The sequence below is a fragment of the Solanum verrucosum genome, unplaced genomic scaffold (genome assembly GCF_900185275.1).
Source record: "Solanum verrucosum unplaced genomic scaffold, falcon-dt-bn FXZP01000268.1, whole genome shotgun sequence".
Taxonomy (NCBI): domain Eukaryota; kingdom Viridiplantae; phylum Streptophyta; class Magnoliopsida; order Solanales; family Solanaceae; genus Solanum; species Solanum verrucosum.
The window spans coordinates 1085319-1109624 of NW_026019957.1; the positions used below are offsets into that span (position 1 = coordinate 1085319).

The 24306-nt window shown below is 32.6% G+C and overlaps 2 protein-coding genes and 1 pseudogene across 2 annotated transcripts in view; 1 reads left to right on the plus strand and 2 right to left on the minus strand.

Moving 5' to 3' along the window:
• The window catches only part of LOC125814458 (cytochrome P450 87A3-like), a 145993-nt gene that overhangs the window by 29231 nt on the left and 92456 nt on the right, over positions 1–24306 (plus strand). The gene's annotated exons all lie outside the window — the stretch shown is intronic.
• Positions 9975–24306, minus strand: part of LOC125814483 (NADH dehydrogenase [ubiquinone] 1 alpha subcomplex subunit 6-like) — a 520085-nt gene continuing 505753 nt past the window's right edge. The window contains exons 2-3 of the mRNA XM_049493939.1: positions 12916–13127; positions 9975–10444 (exon numbers count right to left, since the gene is read on the minus strand). Of these exons, the coding sequence (XP_049349896.1) occupies positions 10259–10444; positions 12916–13127 (398 nt within the window). The 3' untranslated portion in view covers positions 9975–10258. The remainder of the gene's footprint in view (positions 10445–12915; positions 13128–24306) is intronic.
• LOC125814761 (5S ribosomal RNA) lies at positions 14779–14897 on the minus strand (annotated as a pseudogene).

The window sequence follows — 24306 nt, forward strand, 5'->3', positions numbered from 1 at the left end:
AAGGCTCGCCCAATATATACATCATGTCGTCACACCAAGCACAAGCAAGTATCAAGAAGGGTCGACGCCCTGTATCAAGAAGGGTCAAAGCCCAATAATCAAGAGAACCAAGAACCATATTAAAAATGACTTTCTAATTCGTACTTAAAATGGACAACTTCCATTCATAAGACGGACTAAAAATCCAGAGTCAAGATGGCAAATGATCCGAATCAAGAGGCATGCCAAGAGTGACAAAGTCACAACCACAAGAAGGACAAGGTCCCAACAAGAATGCTAGGTGATCAAACAGTCTGTACAAGTGGGCGAGTTACATGAGCGTCTTTAACGTCTTAAAGGATACCAACATGAAAATGCAAAGTGACAAGAGGTAGCCAAGGTACCAAGATCAAATTTCAAATATTCCCACAGTTAAAATATTGCAAGTACAAGTTTATACAAAACCTCAGTGCTTTAGCAAAGAAACAGTCCAACATAACTTTGCGAGTTCAGACCGTAGACCAACCAACGTTTCAAGGTCCTCAACTTGGTCACGAGTATATACAACCTTAAAAATACAATAAAATAACTTCTTTAACTTCTATTAGCTCAATAATGTTGACGTAAAATAGGATCATCATCACAAGTAAGCCTAGCATGTACAAATACAACTATGCTCCCAAAACAGTGAATCTGTCCAGCCTGGTACCTCAAGTCGCAAGCTAGATTTGAAAAGGAAAATGGAAAAACTAAACTTTATAACCTTCACGAAAGATGTAGGTACATCTCTAAAGGTTGCAAATAAACAAGAATCACCACAAAATATATTTTGTACAAAAAGATATATTCAAAACACTACAGCTGATCATACAGGATTTCAATTTCCGAAATCTGGGCAGAACTTGCCCTATGTTGCGTCCCATATTTCGATTCCATAACAGCTAAATAAGAGTTTTACATAAACATAAAAGTTGTAGGTATACAAATTAGCTTTCCAAATCATATTTATTCACTGCAAACTAAGTTCTAGATCGAGAGATATGCATAAAATACCAAACACTACCCAGCTCAAAAACAGATTTTGTCACTTACCAAAAAGAAGTGTGTGTCTCGAATTCCAGCCAGAAGAACCAAGTTTTCTCTTGTGATTTTGACGAACAATCTGTTTAGCTATGTTTCTAAGGTTCTAAGGCTTGAGGAAAACAAAATTACTAAAGGAGGGGTGAAAATATATAGGCGAACAAGTGATGTTTATCCCTTAGGCAGCTGTCCTTCAAAGGTGCTGCCCAAAAATTTGTGTGCTGCTCAAAATGCATACATATACACCATATATATATATATATATATATATATATATATATATATATATATATCCCTCATCTCATTTTAAAGTTATACATAATTTCAATTAGAATATTACCTAAACACCCCATCACAATCCCTTAAATTACGATCACAATTTATATTAAGCAAGTTAGCAATTATCACAACATGATTACATTTACTTCATTAGATTCTCATTCAACTCCTTTACATCACATTCACATATATGCTATCATGTCAACAGTTCAATTCCTCATATAATGCCTTCAAGGCCATAATCATAATACATTCAATAAGTAATCACCTCCACCATAAGTGGATCACACATCAACCTATCACAATTATATATCCATTCTACATTAACAATGAAGTTAGGACAACTTACCCTTTTTCCAAAGCCACAATCACCATTCCTCAATTCTTCAACAATTCTCAATATATAAACATAGATAATAATAGCAATCAACTACTCAACTCAACCTAAGCATTTTTCCATCATCATTCAATCATAAACATTCAACCCACTTCATAAGCCAAAATTTAGGAAACTTGGAAAGATATGGTTTCATGGACTTTTCTTTCTTAAAACCATCAATAAACATCAATAATAACATAAATCATCATTAAAAATCATTTAATGCAAGAACTCATGCTAGAACCGAAATTAGGACTTTATTGAGTTTTTGAAGAACTTTCAAAACACTTTGATTTGGCTCCTTGAATGGAAGAGGAATCAAGGATAAAGGATCCTCATACCTTAACTAAGAATCCCCAAGCAAATTTGAGAAAGAATCACCTTAAAATCGTCAAACCCTAGATCCTAGTTCTTGACCTGCTTCAATGGAGGATTGTAGAGAAAGATATTTGAGAGGAGGTGAGTTTCTTTCTTTATTCTAATTGGAGTGACTTAAATGAAAGAATTTTGGTCAAAAGGGGGCTTTATAATTGCTAGGAAAGGCAAAGAATAATAGGAACTCAACTTAGGAAAAGAATTAAGGACCCACAAAGTTAAACTTAAAAGTGTTCACTAAACCCGTCTAAACTCGTCCTTTTGGACAGTGCTTCACTATTTCGGGAATAACTTTTTACTCCAAGGTCGGAATTGGGCAAACTCGGTGGCGTTGGAAAGAGGACTCAGAGACCTTTAATTGGATAGGTAAAGGTCCACCTAATTCATTTTGAGCTAAAATATATGACCATTTAAAGCTGACCCTTACAACTCACTAGTTCAAATGACTAGTTTCCGAACGTCACGGTCATTTCTCATCATTTCATCAAGTTCTCAACTCCAAACTCACATGTGAGGCTCTAGTTTCACTAGTTCGTTTTTAGGGTCGTTACAGATTTGGTGCGTTAGTGCTGGTATAAGTACATGTATTATTCATAACACTCTAAATTATATTAAACACCTCTTTCCTCCCAACGCCCTAGTCTGCCCCCCCCCCCCCCACAACTTAGCCTCCACGCACCGACGCATGATGCCTGTAACGACCCAAGAGCACCCCCTAGTCGTTATCGGCGTATTCGACCTCGAAGAGGTCTTATACAAGCCCTTAGCATTCGTCATAACATGTATCATAGGATAAAATCACGGAAGATTTAAAACTTTTACTTTGGAAGTTCAACTTCACTTCATATATGAAATACATAATCTAACTTCGTCACAATGTACCATCTAGACATAGAAGTATCGAAAATGGGACTTAGCCCTTACATCAATAAGAAGTCTTGAAATAGGAAAGTACAGCAATGTCTTTCAACATAAGCAAAGAACTAAACATAGAAGCTAGATCATAGGGTCTTGTCCTCGAACTTGAGGACTCACCAACTTGGGAAAGCAACTCCAAGTGTCTTGAGAAGTAAGCTTGAATTCTCAACGACCCGAACCTAAATGTTTGGGGAAAAAGGAGAAAATATGGGTTAGTACAACACACGTACTAAGTATGGTTACTATGCATAAAAACCATTGAAACATGCATAAAAGGACATTTAGTCAAAACATTCTTTTTACCAAGTAAATTCAATATGCACACAAAGTAAGCATCATAGTCCAAACCAACATAATATCATCCCAACATGTAGATAACTCAAGCAATATTAGTGCAATGCAAAGAATAGAACCCTATAATCATATTCAAAGCCAAGTATCACATTAAGCAACCTCATTCACGCATACATTCATAAGATCATATTTCATCATAAATTACCATATTCATAATGATCATACATAACATAGCTTCAACATACATAAGTCATAATCATCATAATCATAAGAGAACACTACTACAACCATCTCTTAGGATCCCACAAGTGCATTGTGCAAGAGAAGTCCCATACCCTCCCTTACACTATGTAGAAACCCTTAAGAAAGCCCTAGTAAGAGTTCACACCTTTCATACCTTCATTTACTTTTACATTAGGGAAATATTGCAATAACCGACATAGACCATGAGAGCTACATGGAATCTGGTGTTCTACTCCCACACCGAAAAGAGAGGGTTAACACTTGCCTAAGGTGTAACCATTCATACATAGCTATCTAGGTGGATCCACTACGCTAGAGTCTTATGTGGGCACATAGTTAAGGGTCAAGGATATTGCTTCTAGAAACCCTAACTTACTAAACGTGGGGGTTTCCATCTCATGAGACAACACATACCGTGGGTAATCAGGACTTGCTAAACGTGAGGAAACCCATGTTGGGAACCGTACTTACTAAACGTGAGACCCCCATCTCATTTACATGCCCTTTCGGTTCTAAGCATCTAATTCCCTTTTGTAATCATCTTTAGTCATCACATAAGTTCACATTAGCCTTTACTAGACTCTTATGTAGACATCTTACCATAATAGCTCATATGTGTTCATAAGTGAGTAACAATCCTTTCACTTTAGAAACACTTAGCAAGTGAGTAAACCTTTCACTTTACATTACATTATAATCATGAAAACTACCTTTCAATCATATAGCAATCATACCATAACATACATACATACTTCATAGCTAATTTAAGTGTAGAGGGTTAAGGATGACGAAACTAGATCATCAACACCACAACAACACATTAGGTATATCATCATTACAATCTAAGTAATTCACCTTTCATACTTGAGTTCAAAGAAGAACCAACCTTCATACCTTCTTTCCCTTCATGGAACATCCATACTTCAATTACCAAACAATTCATAATACAAGGTAATTCATGAAGTAATAACATAATCAACATCAATATAAGCAATTGACATATTCCCTTCATAGCCTTCAAGGCTTCATTCATAGACTCAACCCTAATTTCATAGAAATTATACATAACCTAGGGTAGAATCATCATACAAACATGAATTACATAACATCACATTCAATTCATAGCCTTCAATCAATATCCAACACAAACTAGGGTTAGAATTAGGAAAAGAAAGAGAAACATGGGTCTCATGGGGAATTCTTCAAGAAACCACCAATACAACATAAATTCATCCATAATTGTTCATATAACATCAATCAAAGTCAGTTTATAACATCAATTTCACTTTAGAAAGAAGACCCGCGTTTTTGGATTGAAACCTAGAAATTAGAGATTTTGAAATTCATCTTGAAGGGGCTTCTTGGGGAAAGGAATCCCAAGAGTGATAAGAAACCATACCTTATTGATGAATTAACCACGAAAATCCGAGTTGAAACCTTGGAGAGTTGGTCTTCTTCTTGAAGCTCCAATCTTCTTCAATGGAGTTCTTGAGGGGAGAGAGAGTAGAGAGAAGGAGGAACTTTAGGTTTTGATCTTTGGGGTTTTGTGTTTGAGTGATAAAAGTGAGGTAAATTGACTTTAAAATCATTATATACACGTCCCATAAAGTACCCTAAATACCCCTCACTTAGTTGGACTCTTTAATGAAGTAAAAATCGATTTCTGCATTTTCGTCGCAGAACAAGTCTACGACGCAAAGCTGTTCCCTGAAGATATTTGGAATTAAATTTTGAGACAGTAGAGTCTGCGACACGACCGCGTCGCAAACTAAATTTTTGCTTCTTAGGGAAGCTATTCCGCGACGCGGACCTATTCCCTCCAAGTGCAATTTGCTGCTTGGCCAAGGTTGGGGTCCTCCTCGGGGTCCCTTAGGGTGGCCCCGGGGCGTCGTATGCGAAATTTTTGACCCTAAAAACATATATTTACCTAATTTAAACCTTTTTACAAGATTATACCATCATCAAAAGATCCAACAATGCATCTACACTTAAAGTAGGCAGTTTTAAAACTTCCCATTACATTCCCACTCAAACACAAACACTAAACCAGATTAATTAAAAATTAATAAATAAAAATAATTATATGACACAAATTGCAAATTTTAATATTTATATAAATATAAATTAAAAATTAAATATTTGAATGATCTTTTTTTAAAATTAAAAATAGTAATTATATTATATATTTAAATAAAAAGGAGAATATAAATAGGCAGTTTTAAAACTTCCCATTAAAACACAAACTCTAAAATCCGATTAAGTAAAAATTAGTAAACTAAACCAATTATATCACGAATTGTATTTCTTTTAGCATAATAAAATACTAACAAAAATTCAACAATTTTAAAATTCAAAAAGTAATTTAAAATTCTTTGTATCTTAAATTAACCAAAAATAAATAAAAAATAGTAACCCACTAAAAAATTCTTTTAAAAATAAATATTACAAATTATATTTTGCAAAAAAAAAAAAGACATATGTAATTACAGTTAATTAGAGAGTACGTTATACTATTCCTTTATCAAATTTTCCAGAAGAAAAAATATAACGTAGATTAGATAATAAAAATAAATAACCCATTTTAAAACATTAGTTGATGAAGTAATAGTTATATACAGTGTAAAAATTAATAATGAATGACTTTTTTATGTGATTTGAGTGATGGATTTTGTTTAGTTTAATTTTAAATTAATAATTTTATACGGCTATGCCATCATATGATGTAATGTATAATTACATTTTATTTCTCCGTTATTTTAGTCTAATATGAAGTTCCATTATCTTCTTTAGAAAATTCATATCTATTTTAATATAGTTCAAATTAAAATTTAAAATATTTAATAAACACATTGAGAAAATCGATCTTATATAGTGTTTGTACTAACTAAGATTAGTTTTACCTTTAAATCATTTTTCTATTATAAATAGCAAAGAATATTTCGAATAAAACATATGTTAAATGTATGTACATGTCAATTGATCTTATCATAGTAATATTTCATGTGAAAAGTTAGAATTAGTTAATTGTTGACATAGAAAAAATTTCAAACGATATAAGAAGAATGAAGAACAAACACGTAAAAATATTTGAAGTATTTGATGTTTGATCAAGATAAAATAATCATAAATTAATAGGAAAAATTACTAGAATATTCAATTTAAGACTTTAATTTACATAATGTTAATTTACTCTTTTTATTTACAACATTATCATTTTAATTACAAACCTGACAACTTAATAAATATACATATCTTTATACGATTTTTTTTACCTATTTTTTAGCTTAGTGGACTGATTTTATGTGTTTCATAATTTATTATTTTTACTTTTTTTTATTTTCAATCACAACTATAATTGGTTACATTATTTTTGCCCTTTTTTCCCTCTTTCTTACTTAATACAATTACACTTCTAATTTTTTTTCCTTTCTCTTCAATTACGTTTTTTTTTACTTTTAGAATAATATAATGATAAAAAAAATATATGATATAGAATGGTATAAACTTCTTGTTTTTCTTGATATTATTTTAGTGCAAAATTGGTATATATATGGTGGTAAAATTATGAAATAGAATAGTATTAACATGTTGTTTTTCTTGGTATAAGTTATCTGCAGAATAATATATATATATATATATATATATATATATATATTGGAAATTAGGATATGGAATGGCATAAACATGTTTTTTTTAATATAAATTTTTTAATATTGTATACATTATGGTGACAATTTGATGTACATTACAATTTTTGGCATACCGTATTTACTTTGAAATTCTCAATGACAATTATAGTTTAATATGATTTTTTTACTTAAAGATCCTATGTTTTAGGATGCACGTTTCTTTCTCTCATTTTTTTGGTTGATTTTTTCAATTTTAGTGCTGATTTTGGGGGAGAATTTATTGCCTAATTAATAGGATTTCTACCATTTAACACATTCCGTATTTGATACAATTACTCTTGAATTTGTTCTTCTCTCTCCATTTTCGTTTCAATTCTTTTATAAAAAAAAAAAATCAATTTAAGTTCCATTATATAAGTACCAATATATGCAAAGTAATAAAAAAAGACATTTGCATACCCTAATAATAACCATTTGCATACCACAATAATTATTTATGCATACTAATTTGTATATCAATAATAGAATTCTTTTAGGTAATATTGTAAAAAAGAAAAATATGAAATCTTATTATGGTGTCAATTGATGTACAATATGATTTCAATATATATATTTTTATTTGTAAATACAATTTTACTAGTATATAATTTGATTCTTTAAAACGGTATACATTGTAGTATAGAACTTGAAATTACACTAAAACTATATGACACTATTTACGAATAACATTAAAAATTTATAATATAAAAAATGTACCATATAATAATACTAATATTTGTACTATATAATATACCAACAATTATTGAATTCTACCCCATATAATATACCAATTTAGTTGATATTTCGTGCCATTTTTTTTCAAATGACATTTAATACCACAAGGAAAACCAACATAAATAATAGAACTAATTACATCATATGATTAAATATGATTCTAAAAAAAATGTTTAATAAACAACCAATAAAATTCAAATCCGCTAATAACATTCAATTAGATTATGAAAAAAAAAAGTGTTATAAAAAAAAATTAACTCAACAGTGCTAATCTTCATATGGATATTTGGTACAAGTTTTGGTATTTGATTTTATTTTTTTTTAAAATGGTATTTGCATCACATATCACTCCTTCAATTGATCTTGAAATCCACATACCTTCCTGCAATACATTTCAAAAAAAAATTAAAGAACCTACTAAACAACCGTTATAATAATCAAATTTGAAATACACAATCATATTTTTTTTACATCACCAAAAAAAAGTTATATACGAAATGGTGTATAATATGGTTAAAAATTGGTGTCCACTTCATTATTCTTATAATGAAATTCGAACACCAACTTATAACCAACTATATATATAACATTGATTTATGAAGATTGATAAAGTTGAACATGATTATATGTTACAATCCAATGGTGCATAACACCATGATTATATGATTAAGGTGTACATTATGGTGACAATTTGGTGTACATTTCAATCTAATATATAAAGTATGATATACACCAAACATTTACACCACAAACTAACCAAAAGTAACTAATTTATTTATACAATAAATTTAATTAAACAATCAACTAAATGCATAATACCATCATATAATATCTATTTTTTAAAATTTACACATTAATTATAGTGTACTTGAATGGTGTACATTATGGTGTATAATTTAATATGATAAATAATACATATTTTAAACCAATATTACACCATGATCTTACCGAGAATTTTATCAAAATTATTTTGGATAACCAAATTAATTAAAAAGTGAGTACATTACTATTTAACATTGATTTCCATATTAATATTGTCATTAAATAGTGGTAAATTTATAGAATTTGAGTTATATTAGGTGTTAATCTTGGTTTTGATTATATTTGCATAGTAAGAAATCATAAAAAGAAGATAAGTCTATTAATTCACCCCTTAAAAAAATTCTTGGGAAGTTTACAAATAAATGTGAACACTTTCAAATAGAATTATTTGCAAAGGTAGTATACAAAAAATTTAATTAATTCTTTCTTGATTTAGTAAATGGGCAACTAATATGGAACAACTATTTTAAGTAAGATGATCAACTAATATGGAACGGAGGAAGTATTATTTAAATATATCACTTAGTGAATAATAATTTTTATTAATTATAAAATTATTATATTTTAAATGTCCGTGTAACACGCGGGTACGTATAGATTGAATGAGTAAAATGCCCCAACCAGCCGTTTTAATTAGAACTCTCATAACACTACAAAGAAGTTCAATCATCAAACTTTTACATATATTTCAATCATGTATTCATTGATCTACGTCACCAACAAGTTTCAATTTGAAATTATTCAGATACTTTTGGAGCGCTCTCTTCTTAATTCCGTCAACTCCCGAACAATCAGCCCAGGTCATGCAACTAAAAAGTCTTCTTAACTTGAGAAATTATTAGTGAAACTTGTCTACCCTGTGCAGCACGGCAAGTTCTACCTTACAGAATTTATGACAATACTGAAACAACTATTACTACTTTTTTCAACAGCACTGGTGCTTGCTCACACCACAACTATTGCATCTACTTGACAGCAACACAAATAACATATAATTTTATCCTCCAACGCTTGGGAAGACGGAAAGAGATTGTTTAGTTTTTTGTTTCTGTTAAAAGATTTGAAACATCTCGCATGATTTCACCCACTTTAGGGACTGCTAGGTTTTACACCTTTGGTGCAGCAATGACACAAGTCACAACTATTAAGTGATGGGTTATTATAAAGGCTGACCCCTTAAACAGAGCATGCAACATAACATAGAGAGTAAATGCAACAGAATCCTACATTAGAAATCTCAAATTTGTCAATTGGTGACACTAGTAAATACTTTCAGAGCCTTACTGTATAGTAACAGAACACCTTTACCAATCAAAAAAAGAAATTGTCAATTGGTGGTTCTTGACTAGGAGCATCCTCTCCAATTAAACAAAGAAAAAACAGACAAATGTGCATCCAATTGTAAGATGCAAGTACATGTTCATCTTTATTGTGAATTTTACCCACCAGAAATGCCCACATGGCATAGTTCATACAGAAAGGTGGTCTAGGAGTAGTTGCTGCTATAGAATTTTTTCAGGAAATTGGATGCATCCCGATCTTTGCCTGAGACGTCCTGCACAAGACCTTGGTTACCTACAACATATTGCCCAACAATGTGGTGCCTCTGCTTTGACTGGTTCACAATGTTCATCAACTCTTCCATGCCCTTGAACAGCAGCATGTCAATTACCTGTATAAAGATGAGTATCATGAGGAAAAGGTATGGAACTGCCTCACTAATAGTAATATGAATAAAACGCTATAAGAATACAAGTGGATTCACATGAAAGTACGATAACTAGCACTGAGTGCCTTGGCGAGAAAATCTCGAGGGTCCGACTTCCAGAAAAATATTAACGTATGAGTTAAGAGGTGTAAACTGTTCCTGGAACATCTTTGGTTTTGCTTTCCTTATTTTACTTTTTCAGGGTTGAGGAGTCAGATATTGTTGTATGGGAGACCAAGGTGCAGAAGTCATATTAGTGTTCAGATTGTGCAATCGAGAGCCTCTTCAATATGACGCCACTTAGGAATCAAGGACATTGTAATGGTTGATAGCACATACAATTATGTTAGACTGAGCTCCTCATCTATCAACAACGGCCAAGTTTATAAGCCCACTGATATTGTATATGTTGATATACGAGCTCGTTCTTTGATAAAGTGTGGATAGAGTTGATATCTTGCACGTCCACATGTTAAGCCATCAGAATTATTTGTTGAAATAAGTGTTTTGGAAAAAAAAAAAATCCTCGTGGTAAAGAGATATGTGTTTAGATGGTTCTAGTTCTTCTGAAGGTCCATGAATTTTGAGAGTGCAGAATTATTTTTTTTGGTTTGAGAAGGTAACAGTTGTGTATATTTGACTAAAACAGCTACACAAGTAATACTGAAAACCATATTATATCATATCACAAAGAAGAAAACAGATCCAAAATCTAACAACAACCTAGGATATCTATGATAGAATCAGTGTCCCCCAGGTAAACCTATTTGCACCAGAAACAAAAAAGTCTAATGCAATTCAGTTTGATCGTTTGTATTGTATTGCTATTGTCTTCAAAAAACACCTGACATTTCTCTCTTGCCTTATACTCTCCACCAGATATGGACAATCCAAGCTCCTGGTCCGGTCTCATCCCAGCTATATAATGCATCTGTAATCTTATTTGGCATAACCCATACAATGCCTCTAAGATTAACAAATACCCTCCAAAACTGGGCTGTAATCTTGCATTCTAGAAATAGTTGGCTGACTGTCTCAGGCTCTTTGCTTCACCACATAGGTAACACCTAGAACACAGAGAAATATTTTTCCTTTCGGAGTTTTTCTTGAGTCAAATAACCTTCCCTTGCCAATAGCCAAGTGAAGAATGTAACTTTGGTTAACTTTTTCTAAAGCCTTTTGTTATTTGGCTCTTGGGTTTTTGCACATGTACAGATTTTACCCTATACACATATAGTTACCCTAAAAAAAAAATGTTTTCTTACAAGTAAGAACAGCCATAGACACATATCAATGTAAGGCAGCAAATTTTACTGTTTCCAGACCTTAAACCAGTCCCTTATCCACAGTTTTTCAGTTCTAACATCAGTCCAAGCCCATATATGACCTTGGTCCTTCATAAGTAACTGTAAATAACTAAATCTCATGATTTTAAATAATAATATTATTTTCACAAGTTTAAGTAACTCTACAATCAGTATCTCCAAGAACTAACTAATTTAGATGTCATCAGCCATCTAAACAAAAAAATTCCACCAAAACCTGAGGTAGCAGTAATAAGAGTAAGAAAAACTCAAATATGATTTTGATCCAAATGAATAATCACCAAATTTCTGATGTGTCAGCACAACTACTAAATTGCACTTGATTCATCTGTCTATCAGTTAAAACAAAAGATCAAGATTTAGATCCTATATTTGAATCCAATTCAAGAGTAACTTTAAACTAAAGTTAATTCATATTAGCACAATTCTTAATTCTCAACTTCAAATAATGAGCATTAGCATCTCCTTTTGGCAATTCCTATTCAATAAACGCACAACTGCAAAGAGAAACGAAGTTTGTCTCAGCAAGCACACACCAAAACCACTGTATATCTAATCTCTCTTCAAGAAAGATGTTCAGAGGAATGTCCATTTCAATTGTATCATAACGGTGGAATTTTGAAAGTCCAGCATAAAATCCATCATCCAGCCCCTATTCCTAAATCCTCTTCCCTCCCCATTTGTCCCCCCCTTCTCCATGAATCAACAAAAATCAACAACATATCCGGTGAAATCCTACAAGTGGGGTTTGGCTAGAGTAGAGTGTATCATACCACTACCTCATGGAGGTAGAGAGACTGTTTCTGAAAGGGCATAGCTTTCTCACAAATTGCAAATGTTAACAAAATGCCACAGTAAATCAGAAGTAAACTGAAAAACTTTTGTACTTCGATTCAATTTTTTCCTTGTCTTTCTCTTTCCAGAACAGAAATGTTATCGGACAATCTAATCACAGTATTTTCCAATCAGATTATAAAAGGAAAGCGTTCAATTTTGAATACCCCAATTCACAACAAACAAGATTTTTCTAATTGAATCGAATAACGCCTAATTCCACAGCATATTAGGTTTCAAATCCGAAAAGGAACAGGTTATATTTCAGATTGATACCTTAGGGTTAGTAACATTGGCATTCTTGCGAACTTCGGCGGCGGCGGCAGAACGGAGTTGGGATGGTGAAACGACATCGTGCAAGTTGTAGACTTCCATTACATGAGGGATGGATCTACAGCACATACGGAAGAATTCAAAGGTCCGAGTGCGAGCTTCTTCCAAACTGGCGGAGTTTGGTGGTACCTTAAGACTCTTCAGTATTTGGGACATTCTTGATTTCTTTCTGCCTTCACTGAACAAGTAAAAAATGGCAAAACTATATTGAGGTAAAGGCCTGAGAAGCAAAAGGGTATTATAGTTTGTTATAATTTCGGAAACCTCCCTTTTATGTTTAGCCTTATAACTCTTTTAGTTTTAGATATTATATTAACATCCCTTATTTTGAAATTTTTATAACCAAACTTATTTTAATGACAAAATTTTTCCAATATTTCATAGTTGCCCTTTCTGGGCATTATATTGAAAACTAAATTGTGGGCGAAATTCTACTCATCAAAAATTAACTTTATACTTGAAATATTCACTTACACGATGTAATAAGTTGCACAACTTGATAATTGCTACTCCTTAAACATATCAAATTTTAAATGTAATCTTTTTAGTTATATGGGATATGTTTTAAGAACAGAAAATTATTCAGAATTATTTTATTTATAAATATAATATAGTTTAATATCGAAAAAAAAATAAAGGGGAAAATGACAAATATACCTCCGAACTATCGTAAATGGTATGCAAATACCCTTCGTCATACTTTTGGGACATTGGTGCCCCTGCCGCCCAAAAACTAAATCATATATACCCTTTATACTAACGGACATACACGTGTCATAATCTTATCCATTGATTAAATATCGGATCGACGAATAAGATTGCGCCACATGTCCCTATTTAGTCTTCCGTTAGAGTGAAGGGGATATATGCTTTAGTTTTTAGACGGCAGGGGCATCAATGTCCCAATAGTATGACGGAGGTATCTGCATATCATTTACGATAGTTCGAGGGTATATTTGTCCTTTTTCCCAAAAATAAAATACTAGAAATGCATGTAGAAAAAAATTAGTATATGTATATATATATTATTATTATTTTATTTTATTAATTATTATTATTATTATTATTATTATTATTATTTATTATTTATTATTTATAATTATTATTATTTTATTTTATTACTATTATTATTATTATTATTATTATTTATTATTTTATTAACTTAAAAGTATGAACTCCTAACTTAAATGTTTTATTATTTATAATTATTATTATTTATTTATTATTTTATTAACTTAAAAGTATGAACTCCTAACTTAAATGTTAAATTACTATAATATCCCTAACTTATGTAGTGACTTTTTCAATAAGTTGTGACTTTTTTCACAGGGTTATGATTTTTCGATGAGTTGTGACTTTATCAAAGGATTGTGACTTCTCGGAAAGGTCTTTTTTGATAAGTTGTGACTTTTCCGATACGTTGTAACTTTTTTCAAAGAGTTGTCATTTTCGATGAGTTGTGACTTTTCTAAGAGTGGTGACTAATTCAATACGTTGTGACTTTTCCAAAGGGTTGTGACTTCTCGAAAAGTTCATGACTTTTCGAATAAGACACAAAAAACACTTGTTCATACTACCCTTTGTTGACTACAAAGAGAGGGGTTTCCTCTCATTTTTCAATCACAATTTTTTTAATCTTCTACTCTTCTTCTTCTTGAATTTTAAAAAGAATTGTATAATTTATTTTTATTGAGCGAGGCTAGGTCATGCGTGTTGCATGTTATTACCTTATAGACTATTTGGTCGAGAGTAGTACTAGGATGGGATAACCTTGAAATTCGATCGTGTAATTTCGACAAAAAAAGAGGGATTCAACCCATGGACTTTTCGGGGGGGTACCCATCATAGTACTACTCTCGCCCAAGCACGCTTAACTTCGGAGTTCTAATGGAATTTGGTGTGTTAGTGCTGGTATAATCACATCCATCATTCATAACACTCTAAATTATATTAAACACCTCTTTCCTCCCAACGCCCTAGTCTGCCCCCCCCCCCACCAACTTAGCCTCCACGCACCGACGCATAACGCCTGTAACGACCCAAGAGCACCCCCTAGTCGTTACCGGCATATTCGACCTCGAAGAGGTCTTATACAAGCCCTTAGCATTCGTCATAACATGTATCATAGGATAAAATCACGAAAAATTTAAAACTTTTACTTTGGAAGTTCAACTTCTCTTCATATATGAAATACATAATCTAACTTCGTCACAATGTACCATCTAGACATAGAAGTATCGAAAATGGGACTTAGCCCTTACATCAATAAGAAGTCTTGAAATAGGAAAGTACAGCAATGTCTTTCAACATAAGCAAAGAACTAAACATAGAAGCTAGATCATAGGGTCTTGTCCTCGAACTTGAGAACTCACCAACTTGGGAAAGCAACTCCAAGTGTCTTGAGAAGTAAGCTTGAATTCTCAACGACCCGAACCTAAATGTTTGGGGAAAAAGGATATCAACGATACAGGATCACTGACCTGGCGGTGGTCCGCCCAGTCATAGATCAAGCAAGTCAATATCCTTAGAGGTAGTCCAACTACATAAGAATCGAAATACAGAAGAATTTTAACATAGTTTCTCAGATTGCATGATTTAATTATTTTATCCAAGCAAAGGCTTTGTCAAGAAGCTAATACATACTTTTATTGAGCCAATGTGTCTGATAGTTCTAACCGGGTATCAGGCGTCCTACTTATCAAACTCAATTTCGGGTTAAAAACCACGGCTCATCAGACGGAGTCACAAAGACAAAGCCAATAAAAGTAGTACTAGATCCGACTGTACCTCAATCTCAAAAGCCAGAACCAAGTCGAGAAGCCATACTAAAATTCTTCTATATATAAATAAAGCTTAGATCCGTTCATGGTCTATATAAAAGAAAAGTTAGTTATCCGGCATAGATATAAATTTTTAGCCGGACATAGTCACGGCTTAGATCGGAGAATTTATAAAAGTAAAAGACAGGAAGGAATAGAAAAGAAAGTACCTTGTAGTTACCAAATCGCACACTTTATTATTCCGGCCAAAATCCGGCAAGCTTACAATACTTAGTAAGAAAAGTTTACAAGAGAGAGTACAAAAGGGAAGAGAGGGTTTCTAAAACCTGTCCTTCTTTAAAGAAAAACCAACTTATTTATAGAAAAAGAAAGCATCTTTGTACAGGATACTGGGCCCCTATCTGGGTCCTGGTAACAGTGTATCTACTGTTGGTGAACAGCGTTGCTACAGTAGCGCGGGCCTGCTACCGACGCGGATAAGCTTTACACTTCTTTTTACATCTTGTCCTTTAATTTTGCCAAAAAATCTTCGGCTTTCTTCAGTGCATTCACTGGCGCGTCTTCTTCATATTATTGAGCTTCGTGCATATCTTCACTTGTTTCACTACGCATTGATAAATCTGATTTTGCGTAATGACTTACATTTAGAAGAATCTTTTTCTTTACTTTTTCTAGATATCTCATAATCATTTCATTTTGTTCTTCTTCATCATGATTAGAAAATTTTCTAGCCATATGTTTTACGGAGGTTGAGTCATCAGTCATAATTCCTTTATTAGTAATCGATTTATAATCGTGTATGGTTTTCGTTATTAGATCCAGGAGTTTTTGTCCGTATATAGACTTTGTTTGAGGATCTTTCTTCATCAACTTGTCCCAAAAATTATTATAATAAGTTCTGTATAGGCAAGGGATTTGTTCCTCAGTGAAATCTACTTCCGGAACCCATTTATGAATCCATGGAACAGAGAATTCTATAAAAAATATATCTGTTCAATTTGTTGAAAATAACAAATATGTTCTTGATGATATAACTTGTTGAGATCTGGGGAAATCTTGACCCATTCTTTATATAACTTGAGAAATGGTTCAAGTAATATTTTATTGGTTGGCCCGTGGTATGACCACCAGTTTAAAAACCAATTTGGTATAGGGTTAACAAATATCTTGGCACATACTTTTATAAACCAAGTATGTTTATGCCTCTCATTGTTATAACAGAGGACTTTATTAAATGTCTGAATATAATCCCAATAGGTAAAACTTACCAAGACTTTGTTCAGACTGAATTGTCTTTCTGTCATTGAGGAAATACCTCAATCTTCAATATGAATGATGTGTTTTATAATCATTTTAGAGAAGTTATAAACATTCTCACTTGTATTATATCCTGGAAAATGTTGAAATTCAACACCTGTGCTTATCAGCAGAGTCTCATAATATTTTCGAGTTTTGTATGACTCACTCGGGAAATAAAGCCCATTAACTAAATACCTCTGGAATATCTTCCAAGGTTCTTCTTTTCTCTGTATGTCAGAGTTTTCTAAGAGAAATATCATTTCTCTTTTCTCTACCTTTTCATATGTTTTGATATCATCAACTTCTTCTTTGGCGATTGAAGCAAAAGAATCACCTTGCTTTTGAGTTAGAAACTCCTGTAGTTTAGCATATAATGGATCACTTTCTGGAATATCCTCCAGATGTACGGATGATGAAGCTTTTTCCTGTGCTCTAGAGTTTAAGTTATATAAACTCATTCCGCCTTTTTATATAATTGGAGTACTAGATGATGAAGATCCGTATGATGATCTTGATGAACTTGGGGATGATCTTCCCCTTCTGCGAGTATAACTGTCTTTTCCTCTAGCCTTGGTTATCCAAGGAGGATCCATCCTGCAAACATAGCATTTAATTTTAATCATTCAAAAGGTTATATTTTTAATCATTCAAGAGGTTATAAACTTCATTACAATAAAATCTTTCATAAAGCTCTTGTTCAATAATAATAATAATGAGAAGAAGAAGAAGAAGAAGAAGAATAACTACAACAACAAAATCATCATCATCATCATCAACAACAACAACAACAATAATAATAATAATAATAATAATAATAATGATAACAACAACAATAATAATAATAATGACAACAACAATAATAATAATAACAATAACAACAACAATAATAACAACAACAACAACAATAATAATAATAATAATAATAAGAAGAAGAAGAAGAAGAAGAACAATAACTACAACAACAACATCATCATCATCATCATCAACAACAACAACAACAACAATAATAATAATAATAATAACAAGAATAATAATAATAATAATAATGACAACAACAACAATAATAATAATAATAACAACAACAACAACAGCAACAACAACAACAATAATAACAACAACAATAATAATAACAACAACAACAACAATAATAATAATAATAATAATAATAATATGTCACGATCCAAAAAATGGACGTGATGACACTCGTCTTATCCCACCAAGACAAGTAAGCCTAAACTCAGCCTTTACGATAAAATGCGGAAATTTATAATCAACTAAAAAAATACCCCAAAACCTAATTGTCACGTGTACAAGTCTTTAAAGTATTACATGATTCAAAAGAAAAACACAAGTCTCAAATGACCTTGTTTCTAGAATAGAACAAGATCATAAATAGGAGTAAGAAAGTCCGCTGAGATGACAAACAACTAACTCACAAATCTCCAAGAAGCCTCGGAAAATAAGAGAATGAAAAGTATCACAAAAATCCAGGCTCGTAACCTACAAAAAATAAATTATAGGAGCAAGGGGTGAGTACCAAACAACACTATACTCAGCAAGTAAGCCTCTAAACACAAGCTAAGGGGAAAGAATACGGGTACTCCTTACACCCCAACTGAACCTCCATAACTACAACCTCCATAACTACAACCCAACCTAACAGTTCACAATTTACTAGCACATATCTCAACAACAACATTCTAACAATCACATATTCTCAACAACAAGCTCAATATTCATCAATCACAACCTGCATAAAACTAGTCCAATCTAACAGTTCATAATTCACATAGCACACAGCTCAATAACAACACTCTAACAATTACATATCCTCAACAATAAGCTCAATATTCATCAAACAAAGTTCCACAGAAAGGCACTCACAAGATCAGCAAAACACAATATCAAGTTCACTAATGATAAATATGTGCAATGCAATGGAATGCAATGTCAAGTATAGTGATGCATGTCTGACATAGTGATGCACACCGCTGTCTCTCAGTTCGAGACCCATGGGGGACATATCTGTCCATGCATCCATCGCGGCGCGTGATACGACCATCGATAATAGTAACCATCGCGGCGCGCGATACGTCCCTCGAAATATATTATCCATCGTGGCGCGTGATACGTCCCTCGAAATATTGTATCCATTGCGGCGCGCGATACGTCACTCGAAATGGTACATCCTCTTTAATTTTCTTATTCTTTCTCAATTCACTTAACACTTGTCACAACCATGTCTCAGAACAATGCAAATGACATGTTCACACAAATAATGAGGAGATGACCATTTTCATAACATTGCACAATTCACAACAACACAATCATGATACAACATCAACAATGATTCAACAAGCCTTTCAAATCATTCTCAACACATCACACAAACAATTAATCACATTGCCTTTTTATTACCCCTTTTCCATCATTAGAATTAATCAATGTGGACAAGTCAACCCATCACCAAGTCTCATTACCCCCAAACACATATCACAAGGAAATACACGAATTTCATACACTTAACAAGGGTTTAGAAATTCACTTGCCTCATGATGCAAAATTCTAAATATCTTGAACTCTTCAATACACCAGACTTTTGTTCCTTTTATTGACTCGCTTACCAATCTTATTCTTCGGCCAACAACCCATGACATTTTTACCTTATCCTTTAAATCAAAACATTACGTGAAATTCTTCCTTAGGTCCTTTAACACTCAAAAGTAACAAACTTATAGACATAAACCATACATAAGTCCTTTAAAATGGTCAATATCCGATGCATTTGATAATTTCTTATCTTACCCATTCATACCCTGTTAAAACATACTACCACGAACGTAGACTCGCAACGAAAAACTTAAATTCACATCCCAATCGTACAAATTACCAAAATTGAAACTAGAAAAGAACTTATCACTACAATCGAGCTGAACGTATGTAGACTTCTTCCTCAAATCTTACCCAAACAAGTTTAACTGATATGAACGACGTGTAACACTATCACTATAACCATAGCAAAACAGATAGAACCACGTGTCTTTGAACCAAATTCTCAACCATCTAAAGATACATTTTTTGTCCTTGCAATCAGAGTAAATGTCATTGTTTTCGCTTCCTTTCGAAGGATAAAAATTTTCCACTAGTTCTCTCCATTTATGACTCTAGCTCATTTCAATTCTATTTGAGCGGTGTCCCAACACCTCCTACCACTTTTTCTATGACCATTTTACTCACCAAATAGTAGCAAACCACAACCTTAGATACTCGTAAGACGTCATTACAATACAAAAAATTGTTAATCAATAATCCTTATCATATAGTTGCATCTCAATCAAATTCCATCACAAACTTTTATTACCATTATACTCGGTTAGCCCTTGTCATCACCACGAAGTCACCCTTGTCATCTACATGACATCTCAAACCCAGCTATACCAATCAAATTCAAAGGACTAACTTAATTTTATACACACTTTCTTACTAAAATCTTCAATTGCCTTCAGGCCAAGTATACTCGTTGGGACTTCGTTTAACATATAAGCTTGTCATTCAAATATTAATCCATTCCTTGGAGCTTATGATAAAATCAGCACTACTCATTTAGAATCCTAAGGATACACTTCACAACCTAAACACATTAATATCGTACCAAAGATCCACCACTAAAACCTTCCTTATAAACAATGCTTAACCCAAAAGTCAGTAGTAACAAACTAGTTGGTTTCTCAAATTTGAATGCAACATCGAATCTTATTATATGAGCATCTGATATAATTAATAACTCCTTAAGTAGTTAGTATTCACACTTACCATCGATGTATCCATTTTCATATAACACTAGTACCACATCGTGAAAGTTCATTAGATCCACCACTAGAACACATCATACCTATCGAGAAGATTGTACTCAAATATCCTGCACATTTCAACCTATTAAATAAATGCAACACATTACCGAATTCGTCCCCTCTTTAGCCCAAACAATATAAACAGAAGTAACACGCTCTATAACTTCAACCAAGTAAGCATCGATATCGTTGTAGTAGTCGTATCATGACCCTCTTAAATATACACTCAATCTATAAAATCGTAGTAAAAATTTTGACCTCGATTTATACAACATCATTCTCATCATACACTAAACAACACATACATATACAACTTTATTAACTGTAATTTCCAAAGTCACATTGTTCATTACCTTTCCATCCTTTTAATCATTCCACTTTTAATTATCGAACTTATCAAGATATTGCCTATACCACACAAGTACTATTCCATTTACTAGATGATTAGCCTTAAAAAAATATAAGACGTTCATTAAGTCCCTTAAACCAATGTTCAACCTAATTTTCCAAATATCCTCAAATTGTTTCATCAAGTCATCACCTAACTCAATCTATTTGAATCATTGAACATGCAGAATCTGACAACACATCCTTCCCATAAGTCTATCACTTCCACGTTTGTAACAAATCTAACATCCAAGACATACACAACACACCAAATACTCACATGAAGAACTATGCATAAGTCATCACATAAGTGAGAGAGAATGGAACGAAGTGATAAAAATCAAAATTGGACCAACTACGCATGATAGGGATCAAAGAAGTGAAGATTTTTCCTATAAGTCACTATAGCCTCTCAAAGATAAGTACATACGTCTCTGTACCGATCCTCGAGACTCTACTTAGACTCGGCTTGTATACACGTGAGACCGATGAACCTGAGGCTTTGATACCATTTTGTCACGACCCAAAAATGGACGTGATGACACTCGTCTTATCCCACCAAGACAAGTCAGCCTAAAACTCAACTTTTACGATAAAATGCGAAAATTTATAATCAACTAAAAAAGATACCTCAAAACCTAGTTGTCACGTGTACAAGTCTTTAAAGTATTACATGATTCAAAAGAAAAACACAAGTCTCAAATGACATGTTTCTAGAATAGAACATGATCATAAATAGGAGTAAGAAAGTCCGCTGAGATGACAAACAACTACCTCACAAATCTCCAAGAAGCATCGGAAAATAAGAGAATGAAAAGTATCACAAAAATCCAGGCTCGTAATATACAAAAAAAAATTGTAGGAGCAAGGGATGAGCACCAAACAACACGGTACTCAGCAAGTAAACCTCTAAACACAAGCTAAGAGGATAGAATATGGGTACTCCTTACACCCCAACCGAACCTCCATAAGTACAACTTGCATAACACCAACCCAACCGAACAGTTCACAATTTACAAGCACATCTCTCAACAACAACATTCTAACAATCACATATTCTCAACAACAAGCTCAATATTCATCAATCACAACCTGCATAAAACCAGTCCAACCTAACAGTTCATAATTCACATAGAACACAACTCAATAACAACACTCTAACAATTGCATATCCTCAACAATATGCTCAATATTCATCAAACAAAGTTCCACAAAAAGGCACTCACAAGATCAGCAAAACACAATATCAAGTTCACTAATGATAAATATGTGCAATGCAATGGAATGCAATGTCAAGTATAGTGATGCATGTCTGACATAGTGATACACACCGCTGTCTCTCAGTTCGAGACCCATGGGGGACATATCTGTCCATGCATCCATCGCGGCGCGTGATACGACCATCGATAATAGTAACCATCGCGGCGCGCGATACGTCCCTCGAAATATATTATCCATCGTGGCGCGTGATACGTCCCTCGAAATATTGTATCCATTGCGGCACGCGATACGTCACTCGAAATGGTACATCCTCTTTAATTTTCTTATTCTTTCTCAATTCACTTAACACTTGTCACAACCATGTCTCAGAACAATGCAAATGACATGTTCACACAAATAATGAGGAGATGACCATTTTCATAACATTGCACAATTCACAACAACACAATCATGATACAACATCAACAATGATTCAACAAGCCTTTCAAATCATTCTCAACACATCACACAAACAATTAATCACATTGCCTTTTTATTACCCCTTTTCCATCATTAGAATTAATCAATGTGGACAAGTCAACCCATCACCAAGTCTCATTACCCCCAAACACATATCACAAGGAAATACACGAATTTCATACATTTAACAAGGGTTTGGAAATTCACTTGACTCAAATAGTCGAACAATCACTCCGGGACTTGAGCCTTTCCCTTTCGTTGGACTTCCAAATCAATACAATCTATTCAAATAAATGACCACGATAAGATTTCGAAACTAACAACACTCATATTACTCTATGTCCAACTAGACCCAAGAGCTCACTCAAACCTAAAATCAAGTTCTTATATCTTGGTGCCAATTAACATGTCAACTCTCATATTTTCCAAATTTCAAGCGTAGGGTTAAATTCCAATTTCTCCAAATATCATAAGAAAATTATTAAGAACTTATGAAACAATAACACGTCAACTTACTATAGTCAACAATATCCAGATTTCATGCACCCTAAAATATTCCAAATAATTAGAACACCCAGGACACAATTCCAACTTTAACGTATAGTTACTGGTCATAATTCCAACATCACTCAATTTATATATATAAATAATCACTCCCCATCATTACAATCTCATGACCTTCCTCCCTTTTTAAAAAAAAATATTTTTCATGTCTACAATGACAACTTTCTCACTTTTTAATTCTCTTTCAATTTCAATTATAATATAATAATGACAACAAAGATACCACCTACCACATCTAATGATTCATTAATTCAACTTCTACATATAATTAAAGTTACTGGAACGAAATTGAGAAACATTCACCTGAAGCCGCCGTCAACTTTCTCTCTGCTAATAGTGTCGCGGTCAAATAGTATAAGGTCTTAAATAAATTATCACTTTAGTGCACTAACTATCAATTAAGTCAATTATCGATAATTATTCATCAACTAATTAACTAAAGTTAAACGAATAGTTCAGAATTTCCAAAATGATTTACCGGGTCATTACATAATAATAATAATAATAATAATAATAATAATAATAAAAATAATAATAATAATAATAATAATAATAATAATAATCTATCTATATATAATAGGAGAAGAAAAAGTGTCACATGTTAGCACCACAAATTTTCTAGAATTTATAAATTATAAATTATTAAAATCAAATTTAAAATCTGAAAATAATAATAAAATTGCTAACACTAAAAAAAATGAAAATTACTAATAAACTGAATTGAAACAGTTTTTTTTTTAAAAAAAATACGTAATTTTTAAAGAAAAAAAAAA